The sequence below is a fragment of the Anabrus simplex genome, chromosome X, assembly GCF_040414725.1.
Source record: "Anabrus simplex isolate iqAnaSimp1 chromosome X, ASM4041472v1, whole genome shotgun sequence".
Lineage (NCBI taxonomy): Eukaryota > Metazoa > Arthropoda > Insecta > Orthoptera > Tettigoniidae > Anabrus > Anabrus simplex.
Genome location: NC_090279.1, coordinates 221,066,278 through 221,090,338, shown reverse-complemented (window position 1 = coordinate 221,090,338; position 24,061 = coordinate 221,066,278). Strand labels below are relative to the sequence as shown.

The following is a 24,061-nucleotide window of genomic DNA, read 5'->3' as shown; positions in this document are numbered from 1 at the left end:
TTAAAACAGGACCGGTTTCAACTCTTCACAAGTCATCCTCAGCTGTCATATACATACACATTAGAATACATGTTTTAACAGTTGTATCTTACAAATAAATATGTCATATTTGATAGACATTAAGTGGTATGTCTAGAAGTGAAATTCTGCTTCTTACGTCTAAGTTTAGAGGATCAAGAATATATTAAAAAGATATCTATCTTTAACACATTAAAAGAATTACAACACATGATAAATTTGTTGTTTACACCTGACCTAGCATTAACGTTCAAGTTTTACCAGTAAAAGTTCTTTAAAAAGACTTTCATATTGCGTTGTTTTTAGTCGACTAAATATGCTTAAATGTAGCTGCATGTGCTTATACAGTATACTTTTTATTAGGCTTAAACTTTGTCAAAATGAGTAATGTGAATCTGAATTTGAAATTACGATAACAAAGTGAAATGCGTTTGAAATAACAGTAATCTAGGTAATTGAAACCTGTGTTGAATGACTCCTTCAATTATATGCTATTTAAAATACATTACATGCAAATAAGACAATAGCACACTTCAATATGTAAAAGTTAAAAGGTATAAGACAATCATGTAAGTTTTGTGAAATTCATATGAAGTATTGTTCTTTCTTCATGCGTATGTGTCAAGTTTTTAAAAACATTAATAAATTTAGTATTGATAAGGTGGATCTCTTTCTTTCTATGACATACTATAGATATCAATACGGAACATCATGAAATTTATTAATCAAGATGTTTGGGGATAGTCGTAATGCTTCTTGTGTCAGGGCTTCTACTTATTTGATCTTCAGAGATGTTATGCTGGTTAATGATGCACTGTATGTATTTTTCTGTTTTAGTGTCGAATTCACAGTTGGTAACAAATCGGTGAGCAAGTTTCGCATGATAGAGCGCCATTTCTTCAGGGATAAACTGCTGAAAAGTTTTGACTTTGAATTTGGTTTCTGTATACCCAACAGCAAGAACACGTGCGAACACATCTACGAGTTTCCGACGCTCGCTCCAGACCTCGGTAAGTGGAACTAATACATTCTGCTCCATATTCTCTACTGCTTGCTGCTTTAAACCAATTCAATGGAAGCTCAATTCATTGTTTATGGACGGACCCTGAGAAAAAGAAGCTTGGGATACGGGAAAATGGAAAATACGAGAATGAATTAAAACCATCAAAAATTTGGCCAATAATGCAATATTGTATATATACTGTGATTATAATCTTACAAAACCACCTGCATAAATTACACAAGTTAAAAATCTCAAGACTTTAAATTCAGTTTTACCGCAGAAAGTGTGTTATGTTCATGTGAAAACTTCTTTTAGGTCGGCAGCTTTGATCAGCGAAGTTTGTCAGAAAATGTGCTACTAAATTATGCCAAACTAAGCAACAACCGATCACAAGTAGGCCTAGTTTTATAGTTCTCTAATCTAATTTAAAAAGCCAGGCTGAATGGCTCGGACAGTTGAGGTGCTGGCCTTCTGACCCCAACTTGGCGGGTTCAATCCTGGCTCAGTCCGGTGGTGTTTGAAGGTGCTCAAGTACGTCACCCTTGTGTCGGTAGATTTGCTAGTGTGATAAAGAATTGCTGCGAGACTAAATTCTGGCACCTCGACGTCTCAGAAAACCATAGAAGTAGTTAGTGGGACGTAAAGCCAATAGCATTATGAATTCTAATTTTAAAAAGGAGTCATGTATGAAACAATCTGGGAGGAGAAGAAAAGACAAACTAACGAGTTGTTTCCCGTGGTTCCAAGTAGGCCAAAATCAGACAAACAAGAAGGAGAAGAAGAAGAATATTAAGCACATTTGTTACAAAAATGCACAACATGTTGGGAAAAACCCTAGTCTTTTAAAAAAGTCACCCTTTGTTATTTGATCCCTGGAATATGTAGTAAGTTTTGTTGTGCATAAATTATTTTAAGACATACTCAACATTTAAAGGCTATGTTGTACTCGAGAATGTGGTTTCGAGTGCAAGTATCGATGGTCAAATTTCTCATATGCATTATGTTCTGTTCTGCCTTGATCGAGGATTTAGTGTTGATGGGATCGAAATTTCTGGACAGTTTATGTGGGAAATGATTCCTTCGAGGAAGGAATAATGTGGAATTTTTAAAACAAGATTCAGTTAGGATATTCGCGGGACCACGTAATTTGAACAAATAATTCAGGAAAGCATTGTTTTCAGGAAGAGTCCACTGTAGTTGTAGAAGACGGTCTGGTACCGTGAGGTGTAAAGTGGCACACCATGTTGAGTGCTCGCTCTGAGGACTGAGGTACTTTCCTCAGCAAGCACAAGCCACATTTTCACACCTTTCATAACATGCCTCATTCACTTTCATATCGTCAAAGCCAAAGACAGAAGACTACATCTCACTAGTGGAGGAAATGTAGGTTGCTCTGAATCTAAATCATCAATCAGATGTACCGTATGATGATGATGTCTAGACATCAGATCTTTAGGTTTTACCTATTTTTTTTACGCAAGACCCTATCCAGCCTACCTGCGACAATTATCCATTTTATATACCTAACATCAGAGTAGATGAGAATTTTAGTGCCTATACGCACCTAGTTCAACGTTGTGACCTATCTGAGCCTATACGAACCTTTTTTCTTTATAAATCTTACATATTTAATAAAATAATTAGAGTAAACCCTGCCGTAACAGACACCTCTCACCGGCGTACACCCCTCATTGGCGGACGATTTTCTAGGTCCGTAATTAAATACCATGTTGTGCATGAGTAATTTACCCCTCTTATACGGACGCGGACAAACCATAGCCACGAGAAACTCCAATTGAACCTCTCCAAACGGACACTTTCTTTTTAAAAAGATACTGATTTTGTGCCCTGTACAGTATGTATTTGCTTACTTTTTGCACAGAGGGTACTTCCAAGAATCGCAGACACTGCCCCCTCTAGGGACACCGTGACCTTGACGTCAGTGATGGGGCTTGTGTACTTGTTGATCCTGAGAGTTTTACCAGCTCGGAGTTTCCCATGCTGGATTGGCCTCGGTGTAGGGCCAGACTAACAAGGTTGCCTGAGAGGTGTCTGTGCTCTTTATTCTTCATCATTATTTATACCCTTCTATTCTCACCTTCTTAAATTTCATTCCTCTTCCTGTCTGGCCACCCTCTCTGCCTCGGGTAGAATAGGTTAGTACGGAGCTTTTATCCTCCCCCAGTCACAAGTTTCGGGTCGTGAAGAGGTGATGCATGGCTAGGGAGAGTAGTTGTTAGCGACCCCCTCCAGATACCGGGCGCCCTCTAGAGTATATAGCCTTGCCTTCGGTACTACTCCTGGGCTCTGCCGAAGGTTGACTTCGTATTTCCGAAGTACTCATGGGACCAAAAACGGAACTTCTCTCTTCTCTTCTCTTCCTTCCTTTTTAAAGGGTGGCACCCTTCAAAAAACGGTGTCCAAGATAGGTAAAACATGTAAGCGGCATACTTTAGTTCCAGTGGATTATATAAGTGACGAACGACTTCCTCGATTCCTGGTTGCTTCCAAGGTCGATGGTAAAAGTTTCCTTGACGAATGTCCTTTTATAATAAGCAATTCAATCAAAGAAATTGTTACTGGTGAAGTCGACGAGATGCGCAAGCTCTGCGATGGATCCGTATTTATTAAGACATCTACGGCTGAACAGTCCAGATGGCTACTTAAAGCCAAGATATTCAGAACTCCTGCCAAGGAGTTATATTCCACAGGGATTTGGTTAAGTCTTGTGATGATACTATGATCCGGTATCCAGCACGTCGGAGTGTAACCGACGTGAAGAGGTTGAAGAGGCATGTGGGTGATCAGCTACTCGATACGGGTGCTTTTATCGTTACCTTTGACGCAGACACCATACCTGAACGGATAAAACTGGCAATGTGTCGTCTGACTGTTCGACCATATATTCCGGCACCAATGAGGTGCTATAACTGTCAAAAGTTTGGCCACACCTCATTGCGATGTACAGGTTCGACGACCTGCAAAATGTGTGAGAAGTGCGAGCATGCTGGGATTGACTGCACACCACAACCTGTGTACGTTAACTGCCCGAGTGCGCATGCTCCAATCTCCAGGGAGTGCCCCACATTCAGGCAGGAGAAGAAGATTCTGGAGATTAAAAACGCTGGATAAGGTATCTTATCCAGACGCCCAGAGGAATTTCAAGTGCATGGCTGCTCCGGAGTTCTCCATCTCCTTCACTGAAAAGGTCGCAGATGTGCGGATCACTTCACAGAGTTTAGTACAGAACCCCACCCAATGGCACTACAGCTCTTGAAGGGCCTTGGTCTACCAAGTGACCGCTGCTCAGCCCCAAGGCCTGCAGGTTATGAGGTGTCGTGTGGTCAGCACGACAAATCCTCTCGGCCATTATTCTTGGCTTTCTAGACCGGGGCCGCCATCTCACCGTCAGATAGTTCCTCAATTCTAATCACGTAGGCTGAGTGGACCTCAAACCAACCCTCAGGTCCAGGTAAAAATCCCTGACTTGGCCGGGAATCGAACCCGGAGCCTCCAGCTAAGAGGCAGGCACGCTACCCCTACACCACGGGGCCGGCTTTGTACAGAACACCAGTACAGAAAATGCATCAAAAAATCAAAGCCAGCAACAAAATATAATAACTAAAGAAACTGGAGTTTCACTACGTGAAGCATCGAAAAGAGTGTTACTTTACATGTAACTAATCTCATTATTAGACCCGTATTGAACTATGCTATGATATACTAACAATTTGTTGGTTATTTTGATCCACCTTTTCAATACAAATTACAGTTTGTGTTGCTAAGTTGTAATGTTACAACACTAATTTACCGGGACATGTTTCGCTTTTATTCACAAGCATCATCAGCCTATACAATTGCCTCAAGGTTTGTCATATTTGGATTGTTGTTACAAATTTCATTACATTGAATGTATATCTAATTTCAGGGAATAACAATATTTAAAACACAAGAATAACATACACATTAAAAATTATGACAATATGATTTGCAATGTTAAAATGGAGTAACTCTTAATTCTAAAACACATTGACGTCCAAAACACAGTTTTTACCATTTGAAAATTTGGCTAAAAATTGTTTGCAATGTTAAAATAAAATTGAATCAACTATAATTTGGCATTAAAATTTGAGTCATAATTATAAATATTGGATGTTAATATATAGGAGCCATAATTTCTGAAGTGCGTTGGTTTCTAGAATACAGTAGCATTTCAGGATTGAGAATTTTAGTTAAGAATTGTGCTCTCTAAATAATGTTATTTTAAAAGACTGTAATTTTGCATTATGCGTGATTAGTCATGATCATCAAATCTAGAAGCCATTTTCCAACGAACCCAAGACTTCAATTCTAGATTAACATCAAATTGAGTCATAACAGATTCCACCTTACCCCCTCCCCATAATACAACTCCGCCGCCAGCTTCCAGCACTCTCATTGTTGCGCCTACCCCTCCCGTCCCAACTTACTCTCCGCCTAAGCAAGCTCACAGATACAACACATGCAGCAACGGGCATACGTTTAACAGACCCCCCTCGTATGGCTAATGTCTCTGGTCAATGCTCATCCAACGTAAGAGATAAGCTATCTTAGACTCCCATTTTGAACACCCTATTTTCAAGGCCCGAGTACTCCTTTTTCCATTTTTCAGATTTCAGTTCACGCACTTGGCATCTTATTTTTTCCGTTTCGATCTTGAACTCCCAGTGAAAATGAAGCAGCTTCAAGCGTGATCAATTCCTGTTTGAAGTGTTACTACTCCATGTCTGCTACAATATGTGATTTCTCTTGCCCGTTCTCACGTATCTGTACAAGAGTGTGATTTAATTTTAATTATTTCTTCATTCAAAAGAATATAATCATCATTTTTTGTTATGATGGACATTCTTATTAACTGACTGGCAGCTATGAGTTTGATATTTACACTGCCAGCTCTGTGTTGTACCCTATGTTTTTAACCTCTGGCAACACGATTACGTGTTTTTCTCACTCTTGTTTTATGTTTGAACATTCTGATTGACTGACTGGTACCAATGATACCTTAATGATTTTAATTATTTCACTACCAGCTCTGTATTGTACTTTCTGTTTTTATCCTCTGTTTCAACACGATTGTGTGTCTTTCTCTTAGCCATGTTGTAATATTTTATGTTTTTTTTCACACTAGTTTTAAGCCTATTTGATTTTCTAAATGTAAATGTTGTTTCATAGAGTACCATATATTTTAAGGACACTAGGTTCGGGGCCCTGACCTAACTTTAGGCTAAGATTTATTTTCGGCTGATGATGCTTACGACAGTTAAGCAAAACATGTCCCATCTTACAACGCCTGTTGTAATGTTTATTTCCTAAATATAAGTATTGGAAAGGTGGTGTTAACTATTATTCTTATTTTAATGTTCATAATTCCTTCATTGCCGACCACATCGCATTACATTTTGCTGATACGTCCAGCTCTGGGAGATACGACCCTGCATTTCTACCAATTAAGCGCAAACAGAGGCACATCATCTCTCTTTCGCCTCTAGTGCTTCACATCTCTGCCTTTCACGGTGTGGGAGTTGCGGAATGCACTTGCGCTATGCAGAGACACGGCTCCTGGACCGGACAAAATCCATGACAGATGTCTGAAGGATATCTTCACTCTATTCAACAGAATATGGAGTGAGGGAGTATTTCCATCTCAGTGACGTGAGGGAATTGTGATACCAATTCTCAAGCCAGGTAAAGATCCAAAACTCCTGGATAGTTACAGGCCAATATGCCTTACAAATGGCCTTTGTAAGGTATTTGAAAGGATGGTTTCACTGTCATCGGTCTGCCACTGATCATCTGGTCCGACTGGAGAGGCCATTCAGGAGGCCTTTCTCCGCAAGGAACACCTAGTCGCCATGTTTTATGACCTGAAGAAAGCTTACGATACTACCTGGCAATATGGAATTCTCTCCACTCTACACCAGTGGGGACTTCGGGGAAATTTGCCAACGTTTGTTGAGAACGTCATGTTCCTCCGGCTCTTTCGAGTCCGAGTAGGGAATGCATTTTCTTAGTATTACGTTCAGGAAAATGGAGTACCTCAGGGATCTGTACTGAGTGTCATGCTTTTCGCAAATGGCATAGTTGCCGCTGCTCGGCCCGCAGTCGTTCCATCACTGTATGTAGACGACTAAACTCTACATTACAGCACCGGAAGGGTGGCGTTTACTGAGAGAGTTACAGCAAACTATTAACCGAGTTGACAGATGGGCCCTGCAACATGGTTTTCGATTTTCAGCAGCGAAAACCTCAGTTGTACACTTCTGTCGACGTCGGCTTGTACATCCTGAACCAGAGCTCTGCTTGCAAAACAAGTGTCTTACAGTGGTTGACACCTGCAGATTCCTGGGTCTCCATTTTGATAAGAGACTTACGTGGCGGCCCCACAGTCGTCAGTTGAAGGTTGCCTGCATGAAGAGACTTGACATGCTTAAGTTTCTCACCAGCACTTCGTGGGGGGGCTGACCGTGCGGTGCTGCTACACTTTTATGTGGTGACGGTCCTCACCCGAATTGACTATGAAAGTGCGGCTTATGGCTCAGCATCATAATCTACGCTGAGCCTGTTAGACAGTATTCACCATAGAGGAGTTGGGCTCGCAACGGGAACTTTCCGTACTAGCCCCATTCCCAGCCTACTCGCTAAAGCGGGAGTTCCATGTTTACGGATAAGGAGGCAGCAGTTACTACTCACGTACGCTGCCAAAATTCATGAAATGCTGCTACATCAAGGCTATCAATGCAGGCCGAAAGCCACATGGCCGGTTGGGTTTCGAATTGATGTCTTTAACAAACTTTTAGCGAGGTACCTCCGTGGTTAGTTCCGCGACAGGATGTATGTCTAGATCTACTCCGTGGACCAAAGGTGAACACGGATTCCTCCGTTTATCGGAGGTATTTCCAAGACTTCGTTCACCAATGTTCGGTTGCAGAACATATCTTCATGGATGGTTCTAAAATTGGAGAAAATGTTGGTTGCACTTTCATCACCAAAGATATGACACGAAGATCTCGCTTCCTAGTGTTGGTAGTGTGTATACTGCGGAGCTTTACGCCATTTTAGAGGCTCTGCAGTTTGCACTGTGTGATGAAAGAAGCCACTTTCTTATCTGTACCGACTCATTAAGCTGTCTGCAGTCTATTGAAGCCTGTTTCTCGAAACACTCAGATTCATGACCTTCTAAGCAGGTTAAGTGATGCTGGCACCAGAGTCACTTTCACGTGGCTTCCAAGCCACGTTGGGATTGCGGGAAAGGAACTTGCGGTTGAAGCTGCAAAGGAAACTGTACTTTTACCTCCAAGACCAGACAATGTACCTGCTAAGGATATTTGTTCTCAGCTACGTCGAACCATCTTGGCGTCCTGGGAATCGGAGTGGCTAGATATCCGAACTCCCAACAAGCTGAGATCAATTAAAAAGACAATGACCGTGTGGCGGTCCTCTTTCCAACCTTCACGGAGAGAGGCCACAGTATTGTGTAGGCTAAGGATCTACGTTATAGGCACTCTTACCTCCTAAAGAGGGAAGACCCTCCAGTGTGTTCTTGTGCTGCCGACTTCACCGTGGGCCACATCCTCGCAGGGTGCGCCAATCTGTCTGGCCTAAGACGGAGCCTCGGCCTGCAGGAAGCACTCGAACGCATACTAGGCGATGATGTGACTACTGATGATCTCGTCATCCGCTTTATGTGCAACAGTGGATTAATCAAGGGGGTGTAAATTACAAGTGTACTGTTACTCAGGGAACGCACGTTCCCTTTTGATCCGTTAGTAATTTTTCGGCCTAATTAGATTATTTTTTGTTTTATTTTGTACTGCGTTTCCAAATTCCTTTGTTGAATAAATAATTTTGTTTTTATTTTTAATTTATTTTCCACTAATTTGTTAAGAGAGGATGATTACCTTGTTGTACTTCCTCTTAAAACAATAATTCACCACCATCGCAGACACCGTGACTTTTGGTCCAGGCTGTACACCTTCTTGGAAGGCAACACTAAGCTACGCTATCACTTCTGGAAGTTGTGTGATCTGACATGCTTGACAGCGCTGGAATTCGTACCTTCACTGTCAGGTTACTTTTCATTGACTCGTGGGCTTTTGATGTGTTCAGTTTTATGTTAGTAAGTTGGTGTAAACATGGCTCTAAGGAAGTTCTTAACTCTAAAAGAAAAGGTAGGCATAATAGACTATTATAAACGTGAGAAGTGTGGTGTGCGTAAACTGTCCGAAGTGTTCAAGATTGGAAAGACACAGGCAGCTGAAATTGTGAAAAAGCAAGAGGAACTTGTGAAAGAATGGCATTTAAATGACAACGAACAGAGCATTAAACTGTTTCAAAGTGGTAGTGGAGCTCTCAACGCTAGAGTGGTTCGCTAAAATAAGAAGTCAGAATGTCCCTGTGACAGAACCAATGACACAAGCAAAAGCGATAGAATTCGCGGCAGAATTAGGTATTGGAGATTTCAAAGCCTCGAATGGCTGACTAGAAAGATTCAGAAAGCGACATTGTATCAACCTCAGAGTGATTTGCGGAGAATCATCCATTGTTAATATGGAGATCGTTGAACTGGTAAGAAAAAATACCTTCAATCACAGACAGGTTATGCTGTAGAAAATGTTTTGAATGCCGATGAAACTGGATTATTTTTCCGTGCTTTACCCGACCAAACTTTGTGTTTCAAAGCAAATCGTTGTACTGCTGGAAAAGTCTTACCGGTACGGTCTTGTTATGTGCAAGTATGAGTGGAGAACGGGAGAAGCCCCTTGTGATAAGGAAAAGCTGCAAAACCAAGGTGTTGTAAGAATATGGACGTTACGAAGTTTGGCATTGAGTGGAAAGCGAATAGAAAAGCATGGATGACCAGAGAAATGATGACAGAGTGGCTAGGACAATTGGATAGAAAGATGATACGCCAGGAGCGAAAATTGTTATTATTCCTCGATAATGCAGCATCATATCCGGATACAATTAAGTTGCAAAATGTGAAGATCGTCTTTTTCCCACCAAATGTAACATGAGTTTCTCAGCCGCTTGACCAAGGAGTGATCCAGAACTTAAGGTTATCTACAAAAAGTTAGAGATTAAGCACATAGTATCAGAACATAACGGGAATGAAGTAACCCTTCAAACACTGACAGAGGGGCTGAATGTTCTCCAAGCAATTTCGTGGATAACCAGTGCATGGAAAAACGTTACAGCCTCAACAATTCGTAACTGCTTTCTGAAAGCCGACTTTCCCGCTAGTGGTGGACATCCCGAAATAGAATCGGATACCCTTCCTGACAGCATGGAAACAACACAACAGTTGATTAATGCAGCAGGTTACATTGTACAAGTGAACACCTATACTGAAACTGATTCAGATATTCCAACAGAGTTTGAGAGTGAAGACACAAGAACAATTCTTCAGTCAATCCAAGGGAAGAACGACAAAAATGAAGATTCTGACAAAAGCGGGAGTGAAAGTGATGCTAACGACAACTTTGAAGTAAATATGGAAATGAATGTCCTGCCAATAACCTCGTACAGTGAGGCTCTTGGCTTTGTTAAGCGACTGAAAGAATTCTATTACAAACAATACTATGAAAAAGGTGTAAATTTGACCCAGGATTTCACAGTGAAAATATCATTGCTAAACTGAAATGGAGAAAACAAACGAACATTAAGGAGTTTTTCAAGTACTGTACTGTGCTAGAGATTGCTACATCTACATATTGATTTAAAGTTTCAAAAACTCGTCTGTACTACTTTGTCTTAACATGGTGAACAGTAATAGTGCACAGTGTGCTCAATAGAGGTTTTTGTCTCTTTAATACAGTACATGGCAGTATATTGTATACACATACAATGCAAGTGTAGTGATCATTGGTATTGACTTTTCTTTACAGTTCAGGCTAGAAACTGAAATGAAGTGCTAGTGTTACAAAACATCTAAAAAGGCAAACTTGATTAATAAGGCAAGGGATTGCAATTTTCCTGTGCTTTACGAGAGGGAAAGTAATTTTCTGCCAGCTGTACAACAAAGATATAAATGTTTAAAATATAATTTCTTATTTCATAGATAAAGGAAATATGTTTGGTTTTCTTCTTTTCACAAACTCTAAGTTTCTGATGCAGTTTATAGACATGTTATTTTTTGACCCTAGAAGGGTGTTTACCGAGCTCGATAGCTGCAGTCGCTTAAGTGCGGCCAGTATCCAGTGTTCGGGAGATAGTAGGTTCGAACCCCACTGTCGGCAGCCCTGAACATGGTTTTCTGTGGTTTCCCATTTTCACACCAGGCAAATGCTGGGGCTGTACCTTAATTAAGGCCACGACCGCTTCCTTCCCACTACTAGCCCTTTCCTGTTCCATCGTCGCCGTAAGACCTATCTGTGTCGGTGCGACATAAAGCAACTAGCAAAAAAAAAATTTTTTTTAATAAAAATAGAAGGGTGTTTATCAGCTGCCAGACTCAGCAATCCACTACATTTAAATACACACTTTGCCGTGCCGTTTCACATAGCACAGTACATCTGAAGCAACATTCTCTAGAGCTATCATTTATTTAATTTTGCAATATTAAATTGCAGTTTCAGCCTATTTTTATATATATATTCATAAGGTATATTCTTCAAAAGATGTTAGTTGATTTAGTGTGCAAAAAATTCTGGTAGAAACGACACTAATGCTACATTGCATTCTCTGTTTAAATATATGTAAACATACTGTATTATTTCTGCTTGTACAGTATTCCTTCTGATGTATGTCATTAATTTCATTGCGTCTATTTTGAAACAATAAGAACCTATTTTATCCATTCCCTCCATGCCTATATTGATACCTAAAACTTATTTTTTGGCACCTGTGGTGAAAAGGAATAGTGTGTGGTATCAATAAATGATATATTCATAGAAATGACGAAAACGATGTATATCACAGCACAGGTAATGAACAATGATCGACCCACGGCACAAAGGATCAAACAGTATACATTTCGAGCTACTCAGCACCTAAGGCGGGCAGGTATCATTTCACTGGTGGGAACTTGTCAGACCACGGAAGGACATATGTCAGATATCCAAAACGATAAATCTCGTTAGGTTACGGCAACACAAAAACTAATGTGTACCGAGCTCGATAGCTGCAGTCGCTTAATTGCGGCCCGTATCCAGTATTCGGGAGATAGTAGGTTCGAACCCCACTATCGGCAGCCCTGAAAATGGTTTTCCGTGGTTTCTCATTTTCACACCAGGCAAATGGTGGGGCTGTACCTTAATTAAGGCAACGGCCGCTTCCTTCCCACTCCTAGCCATTTCCTGTCCCATCGTCGCCATAAGACCTATCTGTGTCGGTGCGACGTAAAGCAACTAGCAAAAAAAAAAAAACTAATGTGTTAGACATGACATTTATCATCAATTAGCAGAGTCGGTGGAACTTCGGCGGGCCGACCATGGTAAGTGCAGAATCTTTAAAAAAAAAAAAAAAAAGGGAGAACACAAACAAAAATTAAAGAAAAGGGAATCAATTCAAGTAAGTTATATTTCAACCATAAATGACTAGAACAGGCAGAGTGCAACAATCCAAGAATAGGAATCACAAAGATTTTAGTAAGGGCTCGGCCCTTTTAACAATAGAATGCAATCGAGACAGATCTTGATTAAAAATTCTTGCGAATAACACCAATAAGTTTCTGCAAAAAAACCAAGACCCGCAATCGGCAAAGAAATTACAATTAGTATGTTTTTTAAATTTTTGTTTTTGAAAATGACACTGATTAAGAAAGAAAGGGGGGGTATTAATGCAATTTGACAATAGTGATTAAAGGCCACACTTACAATCAAATATCAAACCCAAAAGGGGGTAAGAGAGTTAGAGGACATTACAAGACACAAATATATGAGTTAATACCGTGGGAAAAAAAAAAAAAAAAAAGAGACTAACTGAGAAGGGAAGGAAAGGAAGGGGGATTTTTCCAGGCTGCTTAAACCCTATAAGTTGGCAGTGTGAGCGACCGCTCCGGCCTCAAGAAAAGTTCAGGATGTGGCAACACTTCTAACATTTGTCCAGATGTAGTTTATCATATAAAGTAGAAGATATCAGTCTGACTCTGTTAGAATGAAAACCAGAGGGGTATAGAATAATTAATAGTTCAGTCTTCAAGTCTTGATGGAAACATGAAAAATGAAAAGGTTATAACATTTGCTCACCCAGTCTGTATGAAGATTTTCAATGCAGCTTTTCACAGAATAAAAATGTAAAACATCGCAACGGACCAGCCGCCTTCGAAATATTCTGCTCTCTCCACTCAGGGATAATTTCACTCGATGTCTAACCGGCGAAACTAAGTAATAGCACGCTTATATAGGTGCTGAAGTGAGTCCAGAAATTACTCGAAGAAAAATATGTAGCAGGACGTTACAGCGGAGCAGCAGCTGTGGAGTGGAACAGGCCAGTTAATGAACAGCAGAGTGAGCAAGAATATGGCAGCAGTAGAATGCGACGGTTGGCAGACGGTAAGAAGAAAAATCTAGATGTAGTAGAGAGGCCGTAACAGACCTAATCCTCTATTAACATTGATCAGAGTGGAAAAAGACGTGTTCCAACACTTCGAAGAATGAAGGTATCGTTAAAAGAAAGGGAAGGGCCACGTAGGGTGTGAAAGCGTCCCTAGGCCTCGTAAACCTGATGCCAAGAACAAGAGTTGAACGAGAGAGGTCGGATAGGAGGAGTCTGACCTAAGGAAGTGGAAGCAGTGTCAGATTTAGCTAGGGGCGGAAGAATACGCTCACCTTTGTGATGTTTGGTCTGATGAATCGCATATTAGTCCCGAAATAAGCTTTCCACATCAAATCGTAGTCGACAAGCTCGTGTTTTGGTGTGTGACAGCACGTGAAGATAAGACATAGGACAGTCCAGCGAGGAAGGTACAAAAGGTCTGTTGTTCAGTCAACAGAATTCTTGCTGAATGATCAGATCTACAGGGTGTAGCAATGTGGGGCCAGTCACTAGTTAAAATAATTTATTAATAAAGAATAAAGTGTGTACCTCAGATGTCGGTACAGCAAAAAGCTTTATCCAGGCTTGATAGGACTGTATACAAACCTTTATTTAGCACAAGAAACCGATATGGTCAAGTTTGCAAGTAATCAGCTTCATTTTCCGTATCAAATTCTAATCACAGAGATTTTCAATTATTGTAAATCTTGGTCGAGTTTGTCGACAAGAAATAAGGCACAAAAACTGAATACTGTTAGTGTGATTAGCTGCTGGCTTCCCACCTGGAAGACAATTGTGGGTGGTGATTTTCATTTCAAACGTGATGTGGTGTTTAAATCTAAGAATTTCATTTTTGTCCGTATTGAACTGAGAATGGAAGATAGGAAGGTGTCACAATGAGTCTGGGATAAGCTGAAGATGTAGCCACGGGACCGGGCTTTACACCCGAGCATCCAGGAAAGTTTGTAGATGTTTCGAGGAATTTGGGGGTTGACATTGGTGCGTTGAGGAGAAATGAAATATAGTCTGAAATAATGAGGGTTGTATAAATGTTCTTGTGTAAATACAGGTTTTTGTGTGTAATTCTTGATTTTAAAATGGGGTTGAAGAGAGCTTGACTGGTTTTAAAGAAAGTGACTTTGTGTTTCAGTGAAGGAGATGATATCACACCCCTTCGAGACCCGTTCGGACAGCTTCTACTTTGTCGACGACCGACTCATCATGCACAATAAAGCGGACTATGCTTACGACGGTGGACTACAGCAGTGATAATATTCTTCCCTTCTCCTTGAAGATGATGATAAAAAGATTGCAAATTGACAACAAAGATAATCCTCACTTCTCACATTCCATTTGTTGTATTTTATACATCTATGTATATATGCATTTAATTTTAATCTTTTTATACATTTTCACAAACTTAATTTATTAACAGCGCACCACATTGAGTTGGCAGTGTAGGGTTGTTTCTTCTGTTCTCTCTGTGATGGCAGTATCGAGCAGAAACATTGTTGTCTCGTAACTCTGAATCGACTTTTCTTTACGGAGAAAAGGCCTTCAACCTTCTAAGATTATTGGAAACTAGATGTTTTGGAGACTGGTTGATTGACGCTCCACACTTCTGTGCGTACACTGTATCTAGCAGGGAGAATTAAAATCCATATTATTGTGATTCTTATGATTAGTGACTGTCTTCCATGGCCTCCTGGTAGTTCGTCAGCTGGCCGTGGGATTACATGTGAACACAAAGGGAGTATTGCTTCATAACGTTGGCAAGGAAACTTCACGATATGAACCCTACTTTCTGTGGAAGGCGTCTTTGTAATGGATATAGCAGTGGAACCACTGAAAGAACTCCGGAGCTAGGAACGCATGTAAATAAATTCCTGGCGATTGATCTTGCTTGACCCACGGTGCGGCACCTCTTCTACACTACGGTACATGATCCAGGTGTTGTATATCGGGCTCAAAGGATAATAATTACGTCCTCTCAAGGCTTTGCCAAAGAACCTTGCACAGGCTGAAAATTATTTATGATTGATAATTTTGTTCTAATTAAATCGTCAGTTCTAGATTTTATTAGATTTCAAGTAGTTGCTGTCACCATCCCTGTGCTGCCATCTTTTGCAGGATTATTTTCTGCAGTAGTTCCCAAATCTCCAGGTTGAAGAGGAAGTACAACAGGGCAACCATCCCTTTTCTTTTTTTAATGGAAGTATCGGCAAAAGAAAAGGAAGGGCATGAAGATTTAAGATTCCCTAGGCTTCGCAAACCTAATGCCGTCGGGTTCGAAAGAGAAGAGATTGGCAAAATGAGGTGGAAGAAGTGGCAGACTTAGCTTGGGGCCCTGTGATCACCACTCACTGCTCTGAAATTGAGACTTGCCTCTTATAGCGGGCAGGGGATACTGCCCACATGAGGGATATATGCTATGTATTGTGAAGATCACATATTCTTGCTTGTTTATCATTTAAAAGTACAATGTGGGTATTTCACTCTTAGATCAAGGGTTGGGGTGTTGTGTTACAGGTAAGTCAACTTCCTTCAGAATTTGGAAAAACAAAATCCTAATTTCAAAAAGTTACTGGATAAACAAATGTAGTACAGTATATGTATATCACTGCTAACTCATTTAAGACAAAATATTGATTTGTCTGTTTTTTTCCCTGTGGCCCTTCAAATATGAATTTAAGCAGAATTATTTTCATCAAGAAACTAAGTTGCTTGTTACCTGAAGTACCAAAAGAGAACCTGACCTTACATGAGTAAATGCTCCCATTGCAAGACAATCATGTAAGCCTTTTAAAAGTCAAATGCATTAATCTTAGTGGAGACACTAAACCTAACTTCCTTAGCCGAATGTCTTCCCATGTCTCATGTCGGCATGTGAAAGAACTATGAGTTTGATCGTTGAAATTGGTGTGCGGCTACCTCAGGTGGTTCTTCCAGCAGGCCACTCGTGACCATCAACCTGCTGAAACTGTGGTCGACTTATGAACCCATTCTGTGGTACCTTGTAGGTTTACAAATAATCTAAATGACTTCTAACAGAAATCTGCCCTATGACTAAAGGATGAGAAGGAGATCTGATTCCTCGAAAACTTGAGCTCTGATCACCGACAGATATAGCTGCTTTTCCTGAACATGTACGAGATAACAAAAACAAATCATCCTCTACTAAATGAACCCTCCACGTACACAAGTTTTTTTTTACCTAGAGTGGTAACAGGACCGGCGGTGCTCTGTAAACACTTGAAATAGAATCATCGATGAACTCTGGTGTTAGTTTTGTGATATCAGCAATTATACGGTCAGGACACGTTTCCGTAAACTTGTTAACTGCATTTAACACAGTAGTATGTCAGCTGGAACCCCATCTGTGCATAGCAGTTGCAGAAAACTGAATCAAGGTTGTGCACTCGTACAGCTAGCAGATAAATAGGGAATTTCGGCAGATTTCCGCTTAGAACAATATTATTTTCAATCAATAAAACTCTTTCACATTCAATATTTGATACTTCAGACTCTCAGAAACAGCTTGTTTTGTTTTACTGGGCGTGTGCACAAAGAAGTAAGTGTGAAGTGGTCGAAGCCACGTGGTTTTGTTTACGCCTACTTTATTCTTAGACTGTAAAGAGTTTCGGCTCCCTTGGCCTCGGTAGCCTAGCAAGTGAAGGACTGCTCACACCTCACGAGTAAACCTAAATACTGTAATGACATGACTGATATTCATCGAGGGTTATTTTTGTGGGTATTATTTCTTTGACAGTAGAAATTTACTGATATAATGCTGAGAAAGCTGAGAATGGGTGTTGTTTGTGATCTAACGCAGAGAAGTGTGGATTTGTAGCACAATCAGATAGCACAGCACCTTACTGCCATCAGTTGTCTGTGATAGAACATTTGGTTTGTACTGCCATACTGCCCCCATAACTTGTTAAAATCTTGCTGTAGAATGTCAAGGGTTGGACTACAAGACTTCTCTAGTGTGCACCTGTCAGCTGATTGACATAAGGGTAGGAACTTTGCTAACTTCATTTAGTGTTTTCGGTGATTTCCGCAGTGGTGCATTACCTTCGCAAGAGTGCATTTCATAGAACGAGTGTACTTGCAAACATTGACCTTGTATGCAAAACATTCATTTTCACGTATTATTTATTTTCTGTCGATTGGAATAACATGTGTTAGAAGTACTCGGTCTTAATAATTTATAAGAATTTCTAGAAATTCTTTAAACGATCAGTTCAACCTTAAATCACAAAGTGAAACCAAACCCTTGCTCATTTATTAATTGGCTTTGCACTTAGTGCCATGCTAGCTGTCAGCTCTTTGAGGATCTGGAAATGCTGTTTTCGTAGTTAAAGGTACTGTAGTGTAACCTATAGGTAACGATACTGTCCTGTGATGTACCTGGAATTAAGTTCAAGTTTCACCTGTATTTCTTTGCCTTGGCGGATAAGTAACAATACTATTTGAAGTTTAGCAATTACACCGCCAGATGTCGCACGATTCTTTTGGTGTTAGAGGTTGCCAATCCTAATCACAAGGATAACCAAGACCTACTAATTCAGTGCTAGGGAACTAAAGTATCACTAAAAGTTTTGCAGATAGTATCTTGTTATATCAATTGTTGGCAGTTTAAAATTGTACCTACAGATCGGAGAGGACTAGTGGTTGACAGATCTCAGGAGAACTTACATTTGTGTTTTTCTTCTCTGACTTACCTTCCAAGGAGTAAAGTTTGATAGCAAAAAAAAAAGAAAAAAAAAAGGGCAAGGTGTACATATTGTAACATCTTGTACTTGCAGAGCAGGGACTATGGTGGGGAGGGGACAGCGTGTCAAGCTCTGTTCCACTTCGTGAACATGAAACATGTGTCAATACTGATTTATCTGAACCACTGTTTGTCTTAGTTGCTACCCCTTCTAGCAGGTCTAAGTAGCTTTTGTGGAAATCTATCTGGTTTCGTTTGAGTCCATTGCGTCCATTGTTGTCCGTCTGTGTCCATCACAACGCTTCTTTGTCCATTTGTTGTACAAGCGTGCACGTGTGTGTGTGTGTAACTGATAGCTTTATTTTATCATTTTTATTAGACTGTTTACACAGAATGAGTTCTGAATTTTGTTTTCCCCATAGTGAGTGGGAAATGAATACCCAGATTTTGGCCTGAGGTTAAGTGTGGTACGAACTGTTGATTTTACTGTCTGTTGTGTGGATTGTACTGCAGGAGCTTGGCTGATAGAGTTACCTGCTTCATCGACCGACGTCTCCAAACCGCAACAGACAACACCAAGCGACAACTTTCTCAGAATGTAGTGGTTTTTGTTGAATCTCCCTGGGATTTTTGGTGACCAATTTCAACAATTCTGAGCATTGATATTTCCAGTTAAGTAGAAATTTGCTTCATCTGGTCAGTTTGATTGTCTAGAGCATTCAAGGGAACTTTGCAGCAGCATGTCCTGTTCATTTACAACGTTTGCCTTTTTGTACGAGCAAAAATTCAAATCTTTACGTATCAACATTTTATTTCCTGGTCGTTGTGGTCTTCTGGCTAACGCTTGACGCACATGTTCAATGATTTTGGGATCTGTCAGTTTTTATTGCAAAGGCTGTTTATCAAAAGTTCATAACCCATAGCATTGCAGCTCGGAACACTGTTGAAGTGCCTGCAAAATATTTGGTGAATCAGAACAACAGATTCTGTTTTTGAAATAAGTTTTCACAATGAACACTCGATGTTCTGAGGTCATTGTTTCCACCCCCCCAGTGGGTCGTCTCGCAACAGCATTGCAAAATCATGAGTTATTTCGGCTGGACCCTGTAGAACTTGGCCCATGATTGGTTTATCAAAGTCTTTCCTTTCTTTTAATGATCAGTAATCAAAGCTTATAATAAAGGGTTGTGTCTCTTCTAGAGTGTCTAAGAAGAGACTGTCTGTCGTTTCCCATTTTTACACCTTAATTAAGGCCACGGTCGCTTCCTTCCCACTCCTAGCCCTTTCCTATCCCATCGTTGCCAAAAAGTCAGTGCGACATTAGAAAAGATACCTTCTGCCATTCACAACACGCTGAATGAGCAGGAACTTTATTGGCCGCTGTCGAGATGATTGTTTCCATCGGATGTGAGGCACGATGTTTCTAGGCTTGGCACAACACCTCCTGTAGTACTAAGGTTATAATTGAGGCTCCGACAAATACGACTGTGATGTTGGTTTGTTTACTCTAGTTTAATTTTGTTTGCTGTATGAATGACAGAGAATTACTTGTTGAATCCATCCACTGTTGACTTGTCCATTGGTTGTGGTGGACTAGCTCAGTTAAACTTCGTGTGCACGCGTATTGAAGCCGAGGCTAGTCCAACCCTGGATTCTCGTACATGTTCTTACTCAGTTGAATGTCCATTGTTAATTTGGAAAATAACAACTAGGTATATAGAAAAGTTTTGATTTCCTAACATCTCTAGTGGGTGGGAGAGTAACTTAATTTCTCGGTGTCCAGTAGATATTAAATGGACGAGATATTAGTTTAGATGTAGAATGAATTGTGTAGTGAAATTCTCTCTGCCAACCTTCTACTATAGTTAAGTGGGCATTTCAAAGACTGGAATTAGAGAGCATATTGAATGTTGATTATAGCAGGTACTAGTCTAATAAATGTCTCTGAAAGTATACGTTTAACAATCAGAGCTTCATCACATATGTGCTGTGTTACAAAAATGGGAAAAATTTTATTGAAATGGAAAAAAAGGAAATCTGAATTGAAAAATAAACTTTGTGCCTTAAACCGAGACGTCAGTGTACATTGAGAGGAAGAAAATCTGAGGAAAATGCACGACTGACATAAAACAAGGTTATTGTCATTACTATTGTTTATATTATATGTTGCCTCAATTTTTTAAAATGTTTATTTTATAAAGAATGAAATTCTTCATTGCTCTATATTGCACATGGTGTGGAACTTGGTGCCAGAAACTGATGAGTCTGGATTGATCTGCCTTGGTTCTAAATCTTCCTTCTTTCTACTGAATAGGCTTTAGCTGTGTGCGAGTAACTTGCACGAATCCTTCATACGGGGCAAATCTTTGGAGCAAGGTTCCACAGCGCTAATGTTGTTATTCCATGTCATTCATGTTGGTGTGAGAAATAACTGTGTATTAGTGTGCTGGTTGCTATCCCGGGTGGGTTGCTCCTTCTGGCGGCTGCTAAAAGTGTGCTGTGGTTCCTCCTTAGGTTTTCAGATATTCAGACTAACTTATAACTGAAGTCTTTTTCAATATCACTTTTGATTGAGTCGCCCATAAGGAAAGGTTGCAGTGCCTGTCAGTTTGAAGTTTTGTGACGTGTGGTAGTGGTATTTGGAGATTTAACACCAAGGTTGGATGTGTTCAGAGCTATCACGAGCATGGCCCATTTTCTCTTCAGGCTCACTTTACACGCATGAAAGGTACAGCTGAAAATATTGTTCTCTCATTTTACTTTATAAATGTGCACTGTCAAAGGATGTCAAAGGTATTGTATTACAAGAAAACCCATTAAAGCTGTACCTTTTAACAAGTGTTATTCTCATTCTTTTTGCATCTTGGATGAAGAGTTTGTGTGTTTATTTCAGGAAATTTGGGATGAACAAGCAACTGATTTTAACTCTGTTCCTGTACATTTAAATATATATATATATATATATATATATATAGGCATAATATGAGTATTTTGCGAGTTAGCATTAAAAAAACTCTCTCTCTTAAGTTGATCGCTCCGAAACTATCATACCCCATGTTTTTATTCCATTCTATGAGGAATTGATTTTCCACGCTCAAAAGTGTATGGAAAATGACACTTAAACATTTCAATAGCTACTTTTCGTACATTTTTAACACGTTCGCTGCTATGCAAAGTATACATTCCCACCCCCAAAAAAAGAAAATGAAAAAATGATATAAAACTGACCAAATGTTGTCAAAAATTCAAACATGTGCCTATAAGCATGATACATGCTTAAATTAAAATTTCTGAAGACATCTAAGTCTGTGGGTTGGATTTGGCCCCTAAGCAACATGCGCTACACCACTGATCACTTTTTGGTTGAAAATCTTATGTTTAGAGTTCGTGGTTTATAGCATTTAAAAATGAGATTTAGCATTTTGATTTTCAAATTTAGCGTTTTGTAGCAAATTGGTTAAAAATAGGCATAATTTGCTAAATTGCACACACAAAAGTTGGGAGTAAAATCATACTGTTTAATCACACATTGCTCGTCATGCAGTTTTGAATTCGCTATGGAAAATAAGACAAACATCAACATAAGACTGCAAGAAGTATTAACGAACACACAGGAATATGCTTATTTTCAAATTTACAAACACAATTTCAAAGTGAAAAATACTATTCTGAACGTATTTATTTATCACAGTACAACACACCTACAAGGAAGAGGAATTTCAATGATGATTTAACTACAACATGCCAATTGTTTACAAGGTATTCTCCTTCATTTGAGACCACCTATCAGTTACAATTATGTTTTACTTGCTAAAACAACTCTACATCGACACTGTTCGTAGAGGCCCAAATGGACAGAAGTGCTGCCAAGGCAAAGGAAGGCCTGCAAACCATTTTTTTTTTTTCTTCAAGTTTTTGATTGCAGAGTCGGCACATCAATATAGGCCATCTGTATCCTTACATAAAAATGTCCCAATTTGTGACTTTCGGCATGCTGTTTGATCGTCACTTCGCTTCTACCCATGGCTACCAGACAATAAAATAAATCGCTACCGTACTTTTAAACAGAACTACTACTCAACATCAATGTCAAGAATAACCGACTAAGATCAAGGGTCAACACACAAAGAGAATGAACGTGGTGCTTGAAAGTGTATTTGCTGTTTGATTGACTGGTCTTTGCAGTGCTCTTTAGCCAGTTAAAGAAATTCCACACATTGAATGATTTAACCCTTTGGCATGCCATTACTTGTGAAAGGAAATATTCCCTTACATACTATTTATTTTTTTGTCACTTTAACATAAATTTGATTAATCACATAGGCTACATAAGAATACACAAAACAAAGTGAGCTTTTAGCTCGTCTATAGTAACAGGAAACCAATGTCTTTGTTCGTAAGTATTACTGGTTTCAAGGCAAGCAGATAAATTAGCAAGAAATGTAGAGGCATAGGCATTGGTTTCCTTAGTAACGTGGTCCCAGAACTGTGGGGTTAGATATTCATTCCCTAAGTCCATTTCTTTCGGATTATTACCCAACCCCCTCCTCACTATAGAGTGAATTTCAAAAACTGGTTTACATGTTACAGAAAGAGGCTTATTGTCAACAAGATCGTAATTCCAAGTATAATTTTACTAGACTTCTCAACGGGCGAGTTGGCCGTGCGGTTAGGAGCGAGCAGCTGTGAGCTCGCATCCGGGAGATAGTGGGTTCGAACCCCACTGTCGGCAGCCCTAAAGATGATTTTCCGTGGTTTCCCATTTTCACACCAGGCAAGTGCTGGGACTGTACCATAATTAAGGCCACGGCCGCTTCCTTCCAACCCCTAGGCCTTTCCTGTCCCATCGTCGCCGTAAGATCTATCTGTAATAATATAAGAGAATTTATTGGACTCCAACCTATTCAATACATTACAGGATGTTAACATTTTTAGTTAAACATCGTTAAAATGGAGACATGTTTCACCCCCCATGTGGGGCATCATCAGTCATATCAAAGCACCTCAAAATTAAACCAGACGTCTGGTTGGAAATTATGAACATAATATGTAAGAAAGAATACATTAAAAAACATGTACAAGGTCCTATCTTAAACGAAATAACAATAGACTAGTTACACATAGTAAAATACGCTTTGATATGACTGATGATGACCCACATGGGCGGCGAAACATGTCTCCATTTTAACGATGTTTAACTAAAAATGTTAACATCCTGTAATGTATTGAATAGGTTGGAGTCCAGTAAATTCTCTTATATTATTATTGAGATTCTTTCAATACGGAAAATAAAATGATTTTCATTACTTGTAAAGATCTATCTGTGTCGGTGCGACGTAAAGCAACTAGCAAAAAAAAAAAAAGGAAAACTAGGCTCACTCGCTCTTGTTGCATTCTGGTTTTGTCACGTAGTTTCAATTGGCACTATCATCTCGGAACTGAAATCGGAATCACTTTCATCACTGTCGTTTGACGAAGAAGAAGAAGTATTTTCACTCTCCAGAGAATCATTTCCACTTTCAACATCGCTATTTTCAAACCAGTTACGAATAAACTCATCCATGCCGCGCTTGGATGCCGCCATGATTGTTTACAACGAGTGGCATAATGAGGTGCTTTCAATTTTCTGTATTTCAGCTCAGAGTTACTGTTTACACAGAGAAAATAGCTTCAGTTAGCATCTGACATCAATCGGTTAGGCTGCAAAACAAAGAGAATAAATCTCTCCGACCAGCTAACTGCGATAATGAACTTATAGATGTTCCGTGCACCAAGACGGAAGTGTCCGCTTTACGATCGCAATGGGCGCCGTA

General features: G+C 39.8%; 1 protein-coding gene across 2 annotated transcripts in view; it reads left to right on the top strand.

Moving 5' to 3' along the window:
- The window catches only part of unc-119 (unc-119 lipid binding chaperone), a 49,943-nt gene extending 30,499 nt beyond the window's left edge, over positions 1-19,444 (top strand). For both annotated transcript variants that reach the window (XM_067159092.2, XM_067159091.2), the window contains exons 5-6: positions 856-1,028; positions 14,685-19,444. In XM_067159092.2, the coding sequence (XP_067015193.1) occupies positions 856-1,028; positions 14,685-14,803 (292 nt within the window). In that variant the 3' untranslated portion in view covers positions 14,804-19,444. The remainder of the gene's footprint in view (positions 1-855; positions 1,029-14,684) is intronic.
- The last annotated feature ends 4,617 nt before the right edge of the window (positions 19,445-24,061 follow it).